This window comes from Pelophylax lessonae, assembly GCF_965119305.1.
Source record: "Pelophylax lessonae genome assembly, chromosome: 4".
Taxonomy (NCBI): Eukaryota; Metazoa; Chordata; class Amphibia; order Anura; family Ranidae; genus Pelophylax; species Pelophylax lessonae.
The window spans coordinates 548,592,398-548,607,534 of NC_138771.1; the positions used below are offsets into that span (position 1 = coordinate 548,592,398).

General features: G+C 44.5%; 1 protein-coding gene across 1 annotated transcript in view; it reads left to right on the forward strand.

Annotated features, from left to right (window-relative positions):
• The window catches only part of ANKRD39 (ankyrin repeat domain 39), a 38,446-nt gene that overhangs the window by 1,651 nt on the left and 21,658 nt on the right, over positions 1–15,137 (forward strand). Inside the window, exon 2 of the mRNA XM_082254553.1 lies at positions 8,673–8,776. Coding sequence (XP_082110679.1) covers positions 8,673–8,776 — 104 coding nt within the window. The remainder of the gene's footprint in view (positions 1–8,672; positions 8,777–15,137) is intronic.

The following is a 15,137-nucleotide window of genomic DNA, read 5'->3' on the forward strand; positions in this document are numbered from 1 at the left end:
CCCTTTATAAAATGTTTTGTTTTGATCAATTGTATTCCTATTACAATGAATGTAAACATCCCTTGTAATAGAAATAAGCATGACAGGACCTCTTTAATGTGAAATCTGAGGTTTAAAAAGACCTCAGATCTCAAAAGCAAAAAAAAAAAAAAAAAATTGAATTTTTTTTCAGTAAGAAAAAAAAATGGGCCCTTTAGGGCTGTTGGGAGGAAGCGACGTATGACTGATCGTTTTCCCCGCTACCGATGGCTCCGGTAAGCTGGGAAGTGGCAGGAGGGGTGTGGGCATAAAAGTGATGCCGCTGGGACCATGTTTTTGTGAAAGAGGACTGCCGACCGAATAAGCAAATACCCGGGTTATGGCAGCTATCTTAGTTACATAGTTACATAGTTACATAGTAGGTGAGGTTGAATAAAGACAATAGTCCATCCAGTTCAACCTGTGTAGGCATGTGTGGCTGTAATCATCTCCCTACCCCTGAATGTTCTGATCCTTGAGATGTAAGTCTAAGAGTCTTTTGAAAGCCACCATACTACCCGCAGAAACCACCTCTTGTGGTAGAGAATTCCACAATCTTGTTGCCCTAACAGTAAAGAACCCCCCGCGTTGCCTGAGGTTAAAACGCTTCTCCTCTAATCGCATTGTATGCCCTCGAGTCCTCATGCAATCCCTTCGAATGAACAGCTTTTTTTCTAAGCTGGGATCCCCATTAAGATATTTATAAATTGCTATCATGTCCCCCCTCAGACGTCTCTTCTCCAGGGAGAATAAATCGAGCGATTGTAGACGCTCTTCATAGTCAAGGTCCTCCAATCCCCTAATTAGTTTAGTTGCCCTTCTCTGGACTCTCTCCAGCTCCAATCTGTTAAAGTAGGGATGTAAAACTGCGGCGGGAGGTCCGGAAGTGGTTAAATAGACTAACAAATTGAAACTGAACTCCAACTAAAAACTTTACAATCAGTTACTGTACTGCCTTTTTGGGATAAGGGTTGTGCATAAATAAAAGCTGATCATTTTAAGCACTCCTGTCAGTGTTATTAAACAGTAGTAAATCATAAAGTGGAACTAAACCCATTGTTTCAAAAAACAGTTTCATTCCTACTGTCAAACCATTAAATGGCTGGTGTCATAACTGATCACATGTGCAGCACCATGGCAGTTGCAGTTTAACAGCTTCTGGACCGCCCCACGCATATATACTGCGGCAGGGCGGCCCTTCAGCGAGCACTCGCATACCTGTACGTGATTTTGTTTCCTGGGTCTGGAGTGTCCCTCCGATGTGATTTGGTTCAGAACTGATCAGTCATCGGGTCCAGGCCAATGATTTATGGCCTGGACCTGGTGATCGGTTCTGACCAATTGTAATGTAAACGCAAGCACAGGAAATTATGCAATCTCCTCTCCTGGAGCCCTTTTCAGTTCCAGCGTGAGAGGAAAAAGCATCACAGTGATTACACAAGCACTACACTAACACCAGTACACATAGGCACATTTAACCCCCTGATCACCCCCCAGTTAACCCTTTCACTCACTGTCACAGTGTCACTATATACAGTATACAGATAATTCACTGTATTAGTGTCACTTGTGATGCAAGTTAGTGTGAGCGGAAGTTAGCGTTAGTAATCGTCAGTCCCAGATAGGTTTAGCGTACCCGCCATATATCCCCTAATAAAGATTTACCCTTGATCACCCCCAGTTAACCCCTTCACTGCCCTGTCACAGTGTCACTATATATAGTATACAGATAAGTTACTGATCACTGTATTCGTGTCATGGGTGACGCTAGTTAGTGTCAGTCTTAGCATAGCGCCAGGGTCCGGCCACATATTTTCTAATAAAGTTTTAACCCCCTGATCGCTCTCCAGTTAACCCTTTCACTCCCTGTCACAGTGTCACTAGTAAAGTGTACAGATCTTTTTTTCTTTTTTTGTCTTATCACTGTAGTAATGTCACGGGTGACACCAGTTAGCGTCAGCGTCAGTTAGAGTCAATCCCAGATAGTGTCAGATTTTAACTCTTTAATTGCCAGTAACACGGCTTGTAAATGTCTCACTTAGTCAGGGGGAGAGAGCCTTCTTGAGGTGCAATGAATTGCTTGCAATGAAGTGGAAGGACAAACCGGAACGTGTTCGTTCTGTCTTCCATTCACGCAGATAAGGCAGTCCAAATTAAAACGGCGATTGCTGTTGAGAAGCCCCTCTGTGTCCGCGAATACAACCATAAATGGGAGGGGGGGTGGACTTGCACTTCAACGACCAGATGATGGGGCCATACCCAACTGCCCATAAGGCCAGACTCTGGTAGAAGAAAGTGTCTGTATACTTATTCCAATCAGCTCTTTTCAACGCTTATGTGTTATACAAAGCGTCTGGAAGAAGTGGATCCTTTCTAATATTCCAGTAAGAGATCATCACAGCCCTTCTGTATCCAGAAGGTGCTGTGGCCCAATTTCCTAATCAAGATGCAGTGCACCGGCTGCATGAGAGGCATTTTCCAGATGTCCTCCCTGTTACCCCTACCCAAAGAACACTAAAAAAGATGCCGTGTCTGTAGCAAGCACGGATATAGGCTTGACACCCACTATTTTTGTCCCTCCTGTCCTGGCGAACCTAGCCTCTGCATCTGTGTTTCCATCACTACCACACACTAGTGGAGTATTAGTATATGGTACAGCATGGCACAATCTAGGGCACACTTTCACACAGGGTCCCGAAAGATTAGATAGCTATCACATTTTGAGAGACCCTAACCTGGAATGTTTATAGTTCCAATAAAAGTGTAAAAAAAGCCAAAAATAGTTGTCGTTTTATGTTCCTACTGTTTTACTGTATTTTATGCTATACTGTAACGTTACTGTGTTTTTATTGTTAACCATTGTTTGCTTTGCAGGTATGTCCTTGTACTGTTAGTCTGTTACTGTGTATTGTTAACCACTGTTTGCTTTGCAGATATGCCATTCAGCTGCAGCACTAATTTGCTTGTTTTGACAGCAACAGGGTTTGCTCTCACAATACGTAAAATCAGCGACTCCAGCGCTGTAGTAGGTGATTTCACCACCAAAGTTAAAAAAAAAAAAAGAGCATATATGGTGAAGCATAGGGGCAGGGGCGGACATAGGAGCGGATTGCCCCTCTGCTTCGCCATATATTTTTTTACTCTTTATTGCATTCTGTGCCAAAAAAAATAAATAAAGTTGTTTTATTGAGTTAAGGTTTTATTGATACTGTGTTTTATCGTTAACCATTGTTTGCCTTGCAGGTATGCCATTTCGGTGAGGCACTGATTTGTTTATTTTAACAGCAACAGTGTTTGCTCTCACGATACATAAATCCGTGACTCCAGTGCTGTAGGAGGTGATTTCACCACTGCTGTTAAAAAAAAAAAAAAAAAAGCATATACGCGGTATGCTGAAGCATAGGGGATGAGGTGGACACACAGGGCAGATCTCCCCTATGCTTCGGCATATATTTTTATTTACTTTTCTTGGTAGAAATTTTGATCGATGCGACTGGAGGAATCTGCCAATGGGCTGAAAGGAAAAAGGAACAGTGCATGTATGCCCATCATTAGACGTGGGTGGATGCTGGGCAGTATTCTAATGGTGGGCATACCACCGATCGATCTATGTGAATAGAGGAATCTGTTAGGTTGTCTTTTCTTGTTCAGTCCACAGGCTGCATGAAAAAAAATGAACATTACAATATATGCCCAACAAGGGCCAGCAACGTACTGATATGTTGCTTGACTTTGAGTGGTTATACCGGAATGATGCCTGTAGGTTTAGACATCATCTTGGCATTTGTTTTTTTCAGCTGGCGGTTGGCTTTCATGTACAGTACCTTGAAAAAGTATTCACCCCCCTTGACTTTTTACCTATTTTGTTACATTACAGCCTTAAGTTCAATGTTTTGATAATCTACATTTTATGTGCTGGATCAGAACAGATTATTCTAAGTTGGTGAAGTGAAATGAGAAAAATATATACATAAACTATTTTTTTAGAAATTGAAAACAGAAAATTTGCATGTGCATATGTATTCACCCCCTTTGTTATGAAGCCCATAAAAATCTCTGGTGCAACCAATTACCTTCAGAAGTCACATAATTAGTGAAATGATGTCCACCGGTGTGCAATGATGTCCACCTGTGTGCAATCTAAAGCCCCGTACACACGCACCGATTGTCGGCTGACCGTTCGGCCGTCTTTTGTCCGGTGCTGTCGTGTAGGTTGAAAAGTGCTAAAGACTGCACGCGAATTTTGTCGGCCAACAACAACCGACTGTAGAAGTGATGTCATGTGATGGTTAACTTTCCGTGTGTTTTTTCTTCTCTGAGCATGCCCAGTCTTGCTCGTCTGCTTTTTGTCGGCCGAAATCTGTACTGACTGAAGAACAATCGGCCGTTCTTTGTTGGCCTACAAAAATTTTATAGCCTGCACACCAGATTTTGTTCGGCCGAAAAGTCGCATTCGGTTGTCGGAAGCATCATACTAACAAGCCGACAATTGGCCGAATATTTACGGCCGACAATCGGTACGTGTGTACGGGCCTTTAGTGTCACATGATCTATAATTACATTTACACACCTTTTTTGAAAGGCCCCAGAAGCTGCAACACCTAAGCAAGAGGCACCACTAACCAAACACTGCCATGAAGATCAAGGACCTCTCCAAACACGTAAGAGACAATGTTGTTGAGAAGTACAGGTCAGGGTTAGGTTATAAAAAAAAAAAAATATCCAAATCTTTGGTGATCCCCAGGAGCACCATCAAATCTATCATAACCAAATGGAAATAACATGGTACAACAGCAAACCTGCTAAGAGATGGCCATCCACCAAAACTCATGGACCGGGCAAGGAGGGCATTAATCAGAGAGGCAGCACAGAGACCTAAGGTAACCCTGGAGCAGCTGCAGAGTTCCACAGCAGAGACTGGAGTATCTGTACATAGGACAACAATAAGCCGTATGCTCCATAGAGTTGGGCTTTATGGCAGAGTGGCCAGAAGAAAGCAATTACTTTCAGCAAAATAGCATGTTTTGAGTTTGCGAAAAGGCATGTGGGAAACTCCCAAAATGTATGGAGGAAGGTTCTCTGGTCTGATGAGACTAAAATTGAACTTTTCGGCCATCAAAGAAAACTCTGTCTGTCGCAAACCCAACACATCACCTCACCCAAAGAACACCATCCCCACAGTGAAACATGGTGGTGGCAGCATCATGCTGTGGGGATGTTTTTCAGCAGCCAGGACTGGGAAACTGGTTAGAGTTGAGGGAAATATGGATGGTGCTAAATACAGGGATATTCTTGAGCAAAACCTGTACCACTCTGCGTAATTTGAGGCTAGGACGGAGGTTCACCTTCCAGCAGAACAATGACCCCAAACACACTGCTAAAGCAACACTTGAGTGGTTTAAGGGGAAACATGTAAATGTATTGGAATGGCCTAGTCAAAGCCCAGACATCAATCCAGTAGAAAATCTGTGGTCAGACTTAAAGATTGCTGTTCACAAGCGCAAACCATCCAACTTGAAGGAGCTGGTGCAGTTTTGCAAGGAGGAATGGGCAAAAATCCCAGTGATAAGATGTGGCAAGCTCATAGAGACTTATCCAAAGTGACTCGGAGCTGGGATTGCCGCAAAATGTTGTACAAAGTATTGACTTTAGGGGGGTGAATAGTTATGCACATTGACTGACTTTTTTTTCCTGTTGTTTTGTCAGATTTGTTTGCTTCACAATAAAAAAAAAAAAAATCTTCAAAGGCTTCTTTTACATGGCCGCTCAGTTTATTTCGTCCGCTGCAGCACTTTTTTTTTTTTTTTTTACGGACACGGATGACACTTGTGTCATCCGGTCCGTATGTCCGCATATCCGCATATCATCCCATCCGTTTGCGGATGATATACGGACATAATGTATGTCTATGGAATTACGGATGTCAGCGGATGACACCGCTGACATCCGATTTTGGGTCCTTTCCATTTTTTAAACGGAAGATAAATAGGGTTCTGTTCCGTTACAAAAAGCGGAACAGAACTGAAAGGACGCAAATCGGATGTCAGCGGATGGCCATCTGCTGACATCCGCATCCCATTGACATGCATTATGTCCGTATATCACCCGCAAACGGATGGGGTGATATACGGACATACGGAAGGCCGTGTGAAAGAGGCCACAGTTGTGGACATGTTCTGTAAATTAAATGATGCAAATCCTCAAAAAAATTCATGTTAATTCCAGGTTGGGAGGCAACAAAACAAGAAAAATGCCAAGGGGGGTGAATTCTTTTGCAAGGCACTGTTAAAGCAATTCTAGCAGCTAATTAGCCCCCCCCCCCCCCCCCTCCATGGTTTTCTCTGGCTTAAAATTCAAAAAAGTGTTTTTTTCCCAAAAAATTGCGTTTGGAAAATCAAGGTGTAGAGAAAATTCCGCGCTTGTGGACAAAGGAGTGGGCTGCAGCCAACCTCAAAATATAGTCCGAAGGCTATATCAATAACTGTGGAAAAAACGTGAGGTAAAATGGCGCTGCATAGCTGAATCCAAGTTATATAAGGAAGATGTTAAAGTAATTATCACTGGGTAAAGTGCTAGTGTGCGTGTTTAAATGATCACATGCAATCAAACAATGTACACTATACATAAAAACATAAATATTAAAAAGTGTAAAAAATGTCAAAGGTAATCTGATTAAAGTATACTCTCACTTAGGCCCCGTTCACACTGGGGCGACGCTAATTGCCGGGGCGACCTCATAGGTCGCGGCGCGCTGCTCGCACCGCGACCTCGGAGCCGCCGGCACGGACTTCATAACATTGAGATCTATGCAGGTTGCTCCGGGTCGCCCCAAAGAAGCTTGTGTCGCTCCTATTAGAACGGGTCCGCAGCTTCTCTATGGAAGGCGACCTGTCAGGCGACGAGGTCGCCTGACAGGTCGCCCCAGTGTGAACGGGGACTAAATGTGTACTCCAGGTGATAAGTACAATACATAGATAAATAAATTTGATGGCAAAAGCCTGTGTGCCAGTGAAAAAATTAGAGTAATGGTGATAACAACAAATTTAAAAAATGTAATGATCCAACAAAGGAAATAGTCCATAAAGTGCTATACAATTTAAAATTAAAAAATGTGATGATCCAACAAAGGTGATAAGCAGTCCTTAAAGTGCTATATGGTGAAACGGGTGTATCAATAAATTAAATGGGTGTGCTGGGTGATGGGTGAGAAAACCAGTGCACCTCTCCACTATCTCCCGCACTCACCAGAATTCTATACCCTTGCAGGGGTAATGTGCCTTGGGGTGATATCCTCTATCCAGCAATTCCTATGAATGGGGCTCTTGGGAGAAGGTACCTCCTTCACCTAGGCAATGAAGCCTCGTATTCCCTTTCCACATACGATAGGTGTCTCCCGTGATGATATGTAAGAAGTCTCATATAGTGATGTACCGTTTTAAAAAATCTTTATTATAAAGTAAAATCAGGTACTCACATAAACACAACGGTAAACGGGCATCCAGAGCAGTAGGGGCCGCGAGTCCCTTGTTGGCGGCTACTTCCGGGACGCTATACGTGTCGTGTCAGCGACCGGATCTGCGTTCCAGTGGGCGGAAATGGCGTAACCACGCATGATGCGTTTCGTCACAGCTGACGTCATCAGGTGTACTGTGGGGGGGGGGGGGAAATTGCAACACCCACCATTTTAATCTGTAGGGACTTTTTTTACGATATAAAACTAAAAAAAGACCGACTTTTTTTTTAAAATGGAATTTTGTCTTAACGTAAAATCTATTTCTCTGATGTTCATTGACAGACACAGCTCTTCATCTTCTTGATCATAGGGTTATACTGCCCCCTACAGGAGCAGGACACTAGGCAGAGAAAAAGCTTAAACACTCCTATTTTTTTTTTTTTTTTTTTGAGCCTGTAAGGAATTGCAGCAGCGATCAGCATGGTATTTATAGTTTGTAGATGCTATACCTTTAACACAAATCAATTAATATACACTCTTTGGGATTTGTTAAAATTACCAGAAAACAGTCACAAATAACGAACCAAGAACTAGTAAGAGTAGCGCAGATAGAAAAATTTGTAATCCTCCACATAAAATGATAATAAATAAAGTCTCTTTAAATCATATGCAGAGTCTCTTAAAGTGTTCTCCACTAATTTGGGAATATTCGTGATTTTAGAGGGTCACCACACCACACATCCTTCACCCTGGTGCTCAATGGGGGGAGTGAGGGGAGTTTTTTTTTTTTCAATGTTGGGTCTTTTTTAATTTATATCGCAAAAAAAAGAAACCCAGTGGTAAGCAAAGCTGTATTTGTGTAAAAAAAAAAAATGCTATACATTTAATTTCTGTACAGTTTTGCATGACCGCGCGATTGCCAGTTAGTGGTAGCACAGTGCTGAATAGCAAAAAAATGGTCTGGTCATGAAAGAGATATAACTTTCCAAAGGTCAAGTGGTTTAGTAGACTACAGTAATTTGGGAAAGTCAGATCCAGAGAAAGAATTGGAACTACTGATTAAAGTGCCGTGGGGGTCGGTCAGCTTTAGTTATAATTTTTTCCAAGGTATACAGTATGTGTTTTTTACAGATATTCTAAACTCTAAATGAACTGATTCTAAATTCCTTTCAGTAATAAACGTAAACTGTCATTATTACAGGAATTTGGTCTGCTGCTCTGGATGGAGACCTGAACCGTGTCCAACGCTTTATTCAGAAGGGAACAGATCCTAACCTGACTGATCACTTTGGCTATACAGCACTGGTGAGCCCTGTGTATTCCTCTTCCATTGGGTTGCATGTTTAAAAATCAGCTTTTGCAATGCCTGTGGAATAAAAAGACTTCTGTACCATTCCGCATTTGATAAATGACTAGAAAGAAAACCTCTAGCGGAGGTGTATTGATTTAATATCTTCTCCACTTTGGATGATCCAATGTTATTTAATTTCCTTTATTTATATGTTTATATGTTAAAAATGCAGAAGGTTCTTTTATAAAGCTATGTACAATATTTGTGGGCTGCCTATTGGTCCTTATATGATATGATGTATAAAGGGCCTGTAGAAGTTGGTGAAGTTGGGTTATTGCTTGCCCAGTACCATTTATAACCCTACTACTCTATACAGAGCAAGAGCACAGAATGTCAGAATATAAACATCTGATCAGAGGTCTTTTTTTATTACACTGAAGTTTTGTGGTCTTTTGTTCCACTCTAAACCCCAATTGTACCTTTCATTTGTTTTATATAGTCAGAGTAAAGTATTCATCAGTACTGTTTTTATATGATAGTGTTGTTCCTCTGTGCCAAAGTCCTACCCTCACTCCACTCTGTGTTAGAACAGTAGTAGGATCTCCAGCAGTCCCACAAGCCCCATACACAATCACAACTACTGCGCTCCAAGCAACAACCCTTACATTCCCTGATGCGGGCTCTCTGAGGCCACCCCAAACTCACTGACATTAGGCTTCCTTTAAAGTGGAACTTTGCTCATAATGTGATAAAAATAATGTTCTTTAGCAAGGAACATACCTTCCACATTAATAATTATGCTACCAAAATGAGTGTGTGCTGTAAATTGCCTACAGCGTTGCTCCTGTTTCTTTTTGCTGGAAGCGGCCATTTTCCTAAAGCCCAGAGCCTCTGAGCAACATATATTTAGACTGTCAGCAGATCAGCCTCTAGAAATTTCAGCACAGTGCAAAGTAGAGGGCAACTGAGCATGTGCAGAGCAGGGTGAGACAGTGCATTACTGGGTTTTAAACAGCATAAGTACTATTAACTATTTTTTAATGTTTACATAGCTATATCTACAACAGGGGACAGTCTGAAGTGATCTAGCAGTACTTAATTTTCTAAGATTCCACTTTAATGACCATGTACCAATAGGAAACTTCCAGTAAAAAAAAAAAACTATGCCTGTACATTGCAGGACTGCTTCTTGCACATTTTGATGAACCCTATGAGCAGCCTGGTTCAGGCAGAACTCAAGTAGTCTCTATTTTCCATAGCCATGTACATCCATCCATAATACATTTTATTTCAGGCCCTATAGAGCGGCAAACGTGGCTGCACTCCTGAATATATTTGGTGTCGGGTATGATTATTATGCTTGGCGCCGTTAGGCGCAGTAATGATATTAAAAGCATTGCTGTACATAGCATCTAATTATATTTTCGTTCATCGACGAACACAGCGCTCCATAAATTATAACTATTGGGTTATATTGCCTCCTGTAGGAGTAGGACTAGGCAGAACAAAAAACACCTGACTACGCCCATGGGCCGTCCTCAGCTTGGTATATAGCCCCCCCCCTCTCTGCTCTAGGTAATCAGTTTTGTGCTGTCTAGTCAGGAGTAAGGACCTAGGCTCCCGGCTGGGATCTCTGGTCCTAGCAATTTATTTTCGTTCCTTACATCTTTTTTGTTTTTTCTCTTGGGAGATCTATAATCAACTGCCGGGCTGGGCGACAGGCTGGATAATATAGATCCAGTGGTCCCCCCAGCTAGCGAGCGCATGCAGACCACAGCTACGTGCTAGGTCGACCGCGACATAGCCTTACGGACAGAGGCTGGCCCCGAGTTAAAAGTCTCACAGGGTTGCGTACGACCGGGCTTGGATCTGAGTCGCAGCAGTCCCTTGGCCGACAGCTCCCCTTGTTTGGTGGTGAGGATTCTGTCAGGAGCATTGCCCGCACCATAGAAGGGTAAGTACAGTCCCCCCTCTCCCCTTTTGGTGTTTGTTTTTAGGTGGTGGACGTGGGTAACCACCAGGGATGGCCGGACCTCCTCCCATCCTTAAATCCCTCAGTGAGCTGGGCCTCTCCCCCCCCCCCCCCCACTCCCTTTCTCCCCTGTCTGGGCCTGGAGTCTGGTGGGGGTCCCAGGACAGAGAATGCAGCGAAGACCCCTGGGGTCTCCCCTGCTATCCCCACTCTCTAAGGGTCCTGGTATAGTGTGTGTCCTGCCCTGGTATTCTGGAGGGGTCCCAGTGTAGGAGGCCCCTAGGTGCATGCCCTGCTGTTTGCAGTGTGGGTATAGTGCAGGGGGGGGTCCCAGTGCAGAGACTGGTGCTGGGTGTGCAGCGGAGTCACCCCTAACGCATGTCCTACCTTCGGAGGGGGGTCCCCTTGCAGAGGGTGCAGCGTTGCAGAGGGCGCAGGGAAGATCCTGGCATCATGCTTTAGCGTTTGTAGCTGATGGTGGCCATTTTTCCTTAGTCTGGCTGGTCTCCGGTTGGCGGCCATGTTTATGTAGCCCGATGTCAGGGGGGGCATTTTCCCTTAGTCCGGGAAATGCTGGGGATGCCGAAGCTCCTCCTCAGTTTCCTCTTCCTGTGCCTAGGCCATATGAACAGGGATGGTGTCCATGATGATGCTGGGTTCAAATTCTCGGCGGTCCCCTGGTCAGTAGGGTGAGTCCTTGGGGGTCCCTGTTATCTCTCTCTCTCTGCTGATGGGTACCCTGAGCCTTGAGGGGATCCTTTAGTGGTGCCAAAAGTTTGTTTGTTTTTGTACTGCAAGGTCTTCCTTTCCTTTATGGAGCCTCAGGGTCACATCTCCTCCACTGACCCCCTCATGGAGGTGACAGGTCCCACGGAACCCCAGCTTCCCATGTTTGCACTGACTGCGGTCCTTCAGTCCTTAGTGTCCCGAGTGGAAGTGGCGTGTGGGCAAGGGCCCAGGAGGAAGCGTCCCCCACCTTCCCCTGCTCAGTCTGTCTCATCTGATTCTGAGGCTGATGCCGCCGTGGACACGGCCCGTCCAGGGGAACTTAATATCACACCCTCAGATCCACCCGATAGTGAGGATGATTCTTCCATGGTCGCAGCAGCGAATGAAAAAGCGCTGGTATCACTGCAGTGCGTAGGACTTTAAAAATGGAGGATGCGGCTGATGTAGCTGCGGCCGTGGTGGTGTTTCCTTATTTTCCTTATTTTGACAGGTTTTCCAGGAAGGAAATGGGAACAACCAAAATCACTCTTTGTGGTCCCCAAACGTTTTGCTGTACATTACCCATTTGAGGAGTCCCTTTTAAAAAAAAAAAGAAGTTGACTAGTTCACCAGTGGTGGACCCTACTGTTTTCAGGTTGAATAAAGCAACCATGATCCCAGTAGAGGAATCCCCGTCCTTTAAGGACCCAGCTGACAGGAAAGGGGAGGTTGTGGCACGCAGCAAGTTTGCTATAGCTGATTCGGCATTGAGGCCAGTCTTTGCCTCAGCCCTGGTGTCTCAGACCTTAACTGAATGGGCCAAGCTTTTGCACCAGTAGGGAGTGAGCAGGTCCCTGCTGTTTGTTGATTTAGCGGACCAGTTGTGTGATGCAGCTTTGGATACAGCTCCTGTGCTGTCCAAACTTTGTTTTAGTGGTGGTGATTAGGCGCGGGTTGTGGCTTAAGAATTGGTCCGCAAACCAAGCCTCCAAGCAAGCTCTCATTGATCTGCCCTTTCAAAGCGATCGCCTGTTTTGGGCTACTCTGGATGACATCATTAAGGGTATTACGGGGTGGAAGAGTACCTTCCTGCCACAGTCAAGGAGGGGGAAAGAGCCTCATCAGACGGGGGCCCTCCTTCTCAGCCCATAGAAAATTATTTTGTGCTTCTGGGACGGAGAATAAGGGAAATAGATCTTTTAAATCTTCCCCGGGAGGTTCCAAGCAATCGTGGTCTGGCAAGCCTAGAGCTAGCTTCTCCCTGGACCGGCAGACAAGGCCCCTTCATCATGAAGGTCTGCCCTCACCCATTATTGGGGTAGGGGGACTTCTTCGCTGGTTTCTGGCCCCATGGACCTCTTTTGAGAGCATCAAGGAGATCCGCAAAATGTTTCTTTTGGGGGGTACCCAGAAAGGGGGGCAAAGTTTGTTCTTTTCAGGTTAGATCCTGAGTCTCCTTTGTGAGGATTTAATTCCTGCAAAGGTTTAGGTGATGTCCGAACTACCTAAGGTCCACCCTATCCCTGTCCAGGTAATTGATTTACCTAGGTCTGATTTTAATTCTGACCAGGGTGGTCTTTCCTCTGGACAAATTTCAGGAACCCCAGGCCGTGATTCACTGGCTGCTGTCACACAGACCGTTCTCTCTGCTGATTTGAATACAGGTTCTGAGTCTGGTGGTATCCACATTCAAGACAGTTCTGTTTGCACAGTCTTATATGCAGCTCCTTTAGCAGGTTCGGCTCCACAGGAGGATACCGAAGTTCGCAACAAGGTCACGGGGTCCTCTAAAAGACGCTGCAGCGTCCAAGGGCCACGGTAGGGCCAGTATTATCCTCTGCTCAGGTTTCTTCTTCGGTTCCTGCGAGGAATCAAGAGCGAGGATCTTCCAATCATCCTGGTGGCCGTAAACATCCCTTGGGGACTTCCTCTCAGAGAAGACCAGTTGTCCCAAGGGCTAATCTACCACCCTGCTTTCCAGTCGCTGGTTTTAATGGCTTAACTATTGAAAGCCAGGTACTGAGAGATAAAGGCTTGTCTGGATCATTAATTCCTACTATGGTGACGGTGAGTAAGTCCTCTTCCAGCAAGATATACCATTGTACATGGAAAGCATACATTTCTTAATTTGAGTCGGTTGGCGCTCAGGCTCAATCCTTTTCTGTGGCTTGGATCTTAACCTTTCTTCAACAGGGCGTTGATCAGAAGTTGGCCTTGAGTACCATCAAGGGCCAGGTGTCTGCCTTGGCAATCTTCTTTCAGCGTCCCCTAGCTCGTACCTTCATTCAGGGGGTTCGATATGTGGCTCCACCTGTACAATGTCTTTTTTGCCGCAATGGGATTTAAGTTCGGTTCTCCAGAAACCCCCATTTAAGAATATTCAGGAGATTCCCTTGTCTACGTTATCCCAAAAGGTGACATTCTTAGTGGCTATTTCCTCGGCCCGCAGGGTATCTGAACTGGTGGCATTATCCTTTCGCAGTCCCTATTTAGTGGTCCATAGGGATAAAGTGATTCTTTGTCCCTGTCCATCATTCCTGCCCAAAGTTGTCTCTGACTTCCATTTAAATGAGGACATTGTTTTGCCTTCCTTGTGTCCCAAGCCAGCTCATCCCAAGGAATTTGCTTTGCATACCTTGGATGTGGTTCGTACGATTCTGGTGTATCTGGCAGTTACTGAGTCCTTTCGGAGGTCAGACTCGCTTTTTTGTGGTTATGGACGAAGCAGGAAAAGGGCTGGCTGCTTCTTTGGCTACCATCTGCAGATGGATCAGACAGACGGTAACTCAGGCCTAGTCAATTAAAGGTCTAGTTCCACCTTTGCCTGTCACAGCACATTTTACTTGGGCGCTGATGTGCTTCCTGGGCCTTCCGTCATCGGGCATCAATATCGCAAATTTCCAAGGCGGCCACTTGGTCGTTGGAGCATACCTTCACAAAATTCTATAAGGTAGATACTTTTGCATCTGCGAATGCTTCTTTTGGCTGCAAAGTTTTGCAGGCTGCTGTTTTAAGAAGGGCTGTTCCCTCTTGAGGGGTGTTTTTCGTTACCGTGAAACCATTACCGTGTACCATTTCTCTGAGTTAATTGACAGACACAGCACCCACCACTCTACAGTGGGGATCGAAAGTTTGGGCACCCCAGGTAAAAATTTGTATTAATGTGCATAAAGAAGCCAAGGAAAGATGGAAAAAACTCCAAAAGGCATCAAATTACAGATTAGACATTCTTATAATATGTCAACAAAAGTTAGATTTTATTCCCATCATTTACACTTTCAAAATAACAGAAAACAAAAAAATGGCGTCTGCAAAAGTTTGGGCACCCTGCAGAGTTAATATCTTGTACAGCCCCCTTTGGCAAGTATCACAGCTTGTAAACACTTTTTGTAGCCAGCCAAGAGTCTTTCAATTCTTGTTTGAGGTATCTTTGCCCTTTCTTCCTTACAAAAGCCTTCCAGTTCTTTGAGATTTCTGGGCTGTCTGTCAGGCACTGCTCTTTTAAGGTCTATCCATAGATTTTCAATTATGTTGAGGTCAGAAGATTGTGAAGGCCATGGCAAAACCTTCAGTTTACGCCTCTTGATGTAATCCCCCATGGATTTTGAGGTGTGTTTAGGATCATTATCCATTTGTAGAAGCCATCCTCTCTTTAATTTCAGCTTTTTCACTGATGGCATCAAGTTACCATCCAA